At 41.8% G+C, this 6,171-nt stretch overlaps 1 protein-coding gene across 1 annotated transcript; it reads right to left on the reverse strand.

Annotated features, from left to right (window-relative positions):
* Nucleotides 1-961: 961 nt before the first annotated feature.
* On the reverse strand, nt 962-3,509 carry LOC132982187 (E3 ubiquitin-protein ligase TRIM21-like). Its single transcript, XM_061048532.1, has 2 exons — nt 3,447-3,509; nt 962-3,310 (listed from the first exon to the last, which is right to left on the reverse strand). The coding sequence occupies exon 2, from the start codon at nt 3,306-3,308 to the stop codon at nt 1,674-1,676; it is 1,635 nt and encodes a 544-aa protein (XP_060904515.1). The 5' UTR covers nt 3,309-3,310; nt 3,447-3,509; the 3' UTR covers nt 962-1,673.
* Nucleotides 3,510-6,171: the final 2,662 nt, after the last annotated feature.

Below are 6,171 nucleotides of genomic sequence, written 5' to 3' on the forward strand. Positions count from 1 at the left end.
ACACAGCTTGTATTCTCCCTTTTCTATTGATACACAGAAGAAAGAAAGTGAGCATATTGAGCTTTTAAAAAGCTGCTGGTGTGTTTGAGGAGCGTGGCTTCACTAGCAGTTGAAAGTAACTTGGTTTTGGTGAGATTAAAAAAAGTCTTCTTTTCTGCACCTCAGAAGAAGCAGTACAGAGCACTGTTAGAAATCATTTTTGGCTGATCCAAACTGTTGAATATTTGGGTACATTTAAGACAAGTGAATGTTTCTTTGTGTGGTCACTGTGTTGTAGTCAAGACCACACTAACTGAGACCAAGACATAACTCAGACCAGAGTGCTCCGAGACCGAGACAAGACCAAGCTATTTCATATAGCTAAATTGCTGTATTTAGGGATGGAGACAAGACAAGATCAAGACCAAGACCAAAAATATCACTGTGGTGTTAAAGTACGATAAGACACTGAGCACTGAGCACAGAAGTAAAAAAACAAAACAAGAATTTGTCTGCTCGTCCCAAAAAGAAGACATTTCTCAGAACTCAACTGGAGTCTTCAAATATAACTTGTTTTGTCCGACCAACAGTGAAAGCTCACTGCATTTCGCAGTCAGCCTCAATTACTGTGACTGATTTATTTAATAATAACCCTTTTAGTTGTCTGATACTCATTTGCAGATAAAAATCAAATAAATCACAACCTAATTAGAAAACTAAAAAATAAGGCTTCCATCCGTTCTTTGAGAGAATTCTGGATAAAAATAATTCAGTAAAACAGAGTGCTGTGTTATTAACAGTGCTTGTTGTGTAGTCGCCTTGAATATGCACATAATGAATATCCCAAAGAGTAGATTTAATACATTGATTTTCCAACCTGCTGTTTCTAATAGCATCATTTCACATGAGTACCCCTTGTATTTGCAACAAATTCTACCAACAATCACAATATTCATACACTTAAAGAAAACTGGCATAAAACTTTATGTTTCACAGCTTTTCTTTATTCAAACCTGATATTTATCAGTACAGTCAGTGTCACTCACTTCTGATAACTCGTCTGCCCTCCTGCCCCACAAAGAGCAGGTAAGGAGCAGCGGTGTTGTGATGCATCAGGTTAAGCAGGGAGCAAGAAAGGAGAAAAATTACGTTAGACAAAATAACATTAAGTGAAAGTTTAACACGTTTCCTTCTTTTGCCTATACTGCCTATTCCACGGGCCGGCCCTGATTTTTCTTATCAAATTAAGCTACCAGCTCTCAGAAGGAAAAGGAAAAAAAACAACAAATAAATCATTCACATTTATACTGATCAAAAATAACATTGCGAAGCATTTTATTTAGAACAAAAAGTGAATTACAGGTTTTTAAATTTATATCAGCATCATTCCATAATTAACCCCAACAACAGAAACACATCTCCTTTTAATACTTTTTTTTGCATTGCACCTTAAATCATATTTGCTCTCTCGAATTGTAAACAGTTTTATTATGTTTCACTCTACAGAATTTAAATTGAATAGCCAGCTGTTAGTGTGTGAGTGTGTGTGTGTGTGTGTGTGTGTGTGTGTGTGTGTGTGTGTGTGTGTGTGAGATCTACAGGGTGTCTTAGTGACACACAGCTCTTTTATTTCAAATATTATAAACCCTCCTCACATCCCCTCACCCTGTGTCCTTCACTAACAAAACCAAAACTCAGATGTTGTTACAGACAGGAGTGATGATCAGTGGGGCTGAGTTTTTACCGCCTTCGTTACCGCAGGGTCCAAAGTATGGAAAGAGTCTCTCAGTGAAGTTACATCCACTGAAGGAGAAGATGCGAGCCCTGGCGTCAACGTCGTAGAAGGAAACTTGACCTTCTTCATAATCCACGAACACTCCGACCTTTTGAGGAATCTCTCTCACGTGGAGGTTGATAGCAGGGCCAGCGTTGGCTGTGAACTCGTTTCCTTTTCTCAGCCAGATGGTCCAGTATCCACTCTTAGGGCTCAGTCTCATGTCCCCCTTCCTGTTGATGGACTGGTTAGTCACTCCCAGATCCCACTGGGTTTTCCCTCGGACCTGGACCTCAAAGTAGAACTTTCCAGAATGAAAACTCTCCTTTGCGAGGACATTGAGGACATGATCGAACCTCTCTGGCTTGTCCGGGACGTTCCTCTTTCTGTCTCCACACTTGACTTCTTTCCCGTCCTCAGAAACAATGAGAGAAGGGTTCGCTGTGTCCGGATCAAGAGTCAGATTCACGGCATGAAACTGCATTTTCTTCAAGTCTGGATCACACAGCAGCCTGATTTCCCTTGTCACTGTTGTCTCCAGCTTCATCAATGTTTCCTGCACAGTAAACTGGTCGCTGTTAAGAGTCACCTCAGACCAGTCCTTCACCTGTGGAGGAGTGATGGTGAGAGAAAGGAAACTCTGCAGGAATTCAAAGGAGTCGTTGATGCCAGTGACCTGATCAAGTTCAGATTGTTTTTGCTTTATTTGCATCATCTCTTCCTCCAGTTCTTTAATGAAGCCTTTCCCATCTTCTTCAATCTTTTTCTTCTTCGTCTGAATCACCTCACTCAGCTTGACTTGGCTTCTCCTGATGTAGTCCACCAGAGCAGTCATCACATGCTTGCTGTATGCCAGCGCCTTCTCTGCATTATTTCCACTCGCCTCCACTGAGTGTTGGATCTCTAGAAGTTTCTGCTGATGCGTCTGAATCATCTGATCCATGTCTTTCTTTTCTTTTCCCAGCTCGTCCTTCCTCATTTCAGCCTCCTCCTCCACACTCGCTGTCTTACAGCTTTTATGGTCACTGTCTACACAGACTCTACATAGAAACATTAAATCCACTTTGCAGAACATCTCCAAAGGCTCACCATGGTCTTTGCAGATCCTGCTCTCGAGGTCCTCGACCGGGTTGATCAGCTTGTGTTTCCTCAAGGGTAAAACTCTCTGATGAGGCTGCAGATGTGCGTCACAGTAAGACATGAAACATGTTAAGCAGGACTTGGTGGCTTTGAGCTTCCCCCCAGTACACATACCACAGAGCACATGTCCACTTCCTGCTTTTTCGGGGGTGTCACGGGGGCTTTCCTGAATGGTCTTTTTCACCTTTTCGGCAGCATTAGCGAGGACAGTGTTGACACAAAGGTCTGGTATCTTTGAGTACTCCTTGTTACACAGTGGACACAGGAATAAAGGTTTGTTAGTGTCCCAGTGGAATGTGATGCAGCCACGACAGAAGGTGTGACCACAGGGAATCGCCACAGGTTGATTGAAGACATCCAGACAGATGGAGCAAAGAAAGTTGTCCTCCACCATTAGACTACTGGCACAAGCCATTTCTAGAAAACACCAAATGAAACAGTGAAAAAAGTTAGAGGGGCAAAAGTTGAACAAGATTTATAGTTGTTGAAAGCACAGAAATATGTCAGTAAACACTAAAGACATGACCAATAGTATCAAAGAGTTCAACTTTACCTGTTGTCAGTAGTTATTTTGTAATCTCTCCGGTCTGTAAAGCACAGTTGAATCACACCGCTCTGTTTCTACTTTTGGTTTCACTTTCTTTTGCTTTCTCTTCCAGCTGTGTCACTGAGTCCCCTCCTATTTCCTCATTTAACTTGAACAAGTTAACTCTTTAATAACCTGTGACCCACGTACAGAGCTTCTTTTTTTCTCTCAGGTCCCTTTGAGCTTATTTAGAGTCATACAATGTCCCCAATCTTCACTTCAAAGGTTTGTACACTGCCTCATGAGCAATGATGTCTTTCAGGTGTGCATTATTCATATGATTCTTTGCTCTCACTTTCTTGCTTGTTGATGTAGTCACAACATTAGTGCTTCAGAAATCTCTTTCATGTGTAGTATTATGCATACATGAAATGAAAGCTATGAGAAAGCACAACATGCTGAATTGTAAATGAGGTTGAGAGTGCTCAGTGACGGCGTCTGAATAAAAAACTGTAAATACTCTCGTCCTGTTCAGTGTCCTCTGAGGAAACAACACTTTGAACACAATAGCTCCCCTGCATCCTTGAAGGTCTTTGTCAGTGTTGAAATAATCTGTGTATGCTGCGTTCAGGTTCCTGTGAGTCAGCATCAGCAGCGTTCATATATGACTACATGTATTTACATGTCTGCAAGGAGGATTTGAGCAGGACTGTAGGTGTGTAAGCATTTTCAATTCTGCTGAAGGATGACAATGTGACACATTGAACTTAACCTTTCAGTGACATGAATTAATACACTTCTATGCAGATTAATATGTCAGTTAAACCTGATGAATGTGTTTTACAATATGTGAATGTGTCATATCTCAGTATTTTAATTCTCCATTATTTAACAGTAGGTCTTTACTGTGAAAGTAAAAACCTTGTACAGCCTCAGAAGATGTTTAATGTACTCAGAGAAACTGTGTGTACGGGTGTAAGTGAACGGGCCTTTGAAAATCCAATCATAAAACATTTAGATATATGTTGGTTCAATTATTTGAATTATATATGTACTGTACATTAAGGTGCTCAGAAAAAAAGCTCCTGTTTGATATTTTCTTGAGTCACGTCTTTTTCAGGCCTCACCTTGATGTCTCGGCTACCATCAAACATTCAGACGACATTTGGATCAGAAGGGGATTGGTCTGTGTGGAGCTCAAGGACGAGATCATTTCTTCTCCTCATAGGATCCACTGATAGGTTCATCGAGGGAGTCAGGCCTTTTTCTCCTCCCTCTTTTTTATTTTCTATCCTTCTGTCTTTCAAGCATAGCTCCCACTTGTTCCTGCTCCCCTCTCCTCTCTTGTTGAACACATGAATTAGAGATTAAAGGAGCTGAATGTGTAGGACACAGACCTCCCTCTTTTAGAAATGAATACCTCCTGCGAGGTGTCTGCTCCGTCTTAAGCGGAGGATAAGTCTGAAGTTAATCCTCTTCTCCCATAATGCCTAAAAGTTAAATCTGCACCACATTAAAACTGGAATACAGAATAAACTAACAAGATAAGTTACAACAACTACATTACACTATAATCATTCATTTACAAGATATATGGATATGTGGACCCCTTTAACATTTGCAAGAGAGATTTCAATCACACAGTAGCGTCCGGCGCTGAGGTCTCTCTTAATCACAACAATAACAAAAGACAAGCCCTGTTTAGAGTGCGATTCTGCAACAGCGCCGTAACAAAGCTCCACCCTCATTATGTCACCATTATTGGTGTCCAACTCTGTGAATTCACATTGCCATAAGCAACTAAATGAATCTCACATTAAAGTTTGTGTAGTGAGGGGTTCTCTCCCTCCCTGCCACTGTATGGCACTATGCCAGGTTAACCGGCACGTTAATGACGGGGCGGTGCCATGCGCACCATTAAAGGGATACTTCACCCGTTGAAACATGAATCTGTATTGACATTGGGTCATATATGTAGTAGAAATGTGAAATAAAATTTGAAGTTGGTGCCTTCTTGGCAGAGAAAAGGCAGAAAGTGTCTTTTTGGCTCATGTGGATGAAATACACCAAATCCCAGAATGCACAGCATCGCAGGCTACTCCCACTAAGGTCCTCGATTTCAGAATCAGAATCAGAAATACTTTATTAATCCCAGAGGGAAATTCGATCTTTACAGTTTCTCCAAAATATACAATATAGCAGTAGAAATATAATAATAAAAACATTTACAAACATATTTACTTCAACACATAAGACCATTTCCTCAACAGATTCCGAGATTTCTTCCAGAATTGATCTTGTAAATTCCTGGCAGAAAACAGACTCTATGTCTGTGTCCATAGGCAAACAGTGAGAGAACCGACACTGGCAGCGGCTGGCGGCGGCCAGCAGTATAGCAATATAGCCACGAGACGGTTTCTGCCGACAGGCCGGTCTTGTGTTGCTCCGGCCCCCGGCGGCTAGTGGCAAGCCCGGTTGTTGGTGAAGTGGTTTTGGTCCGAAAGTGGCCATGATGCTCGTTGTTCCTTCCCAGTGTGGCTGAGATGGGTCGCTCTGTTGGGATCTGTTCGGGTGGTTGTGCGTGCTCCTGTGATGTTGAGCCGCGGCCTTTGAGGCTCTAACCCTCCAGTGTCCTCGAGGTGTGCCCACATCTTGACAAATTGAGGCTTGAGTCTTGATTTTGGCCCGTCATCGGCCATCGTCATCTAAGACTGCTGTTTTGGCTACCGGAAATATTTTCATAACAATTGCT

Source organism: Labrus mixtus, chromosome 10 (genome assembly GCF_963584025.1).
Source record: "Labrus mixtus chromosome 10, fLabMix1.1, whole genome shotgun sequence".
Lineage (NCBI taxonomy): Eukaryota > Metazoa > Chordata > Actinopteri > Labriformes > Labridae > Labrus > Labrus mixtus.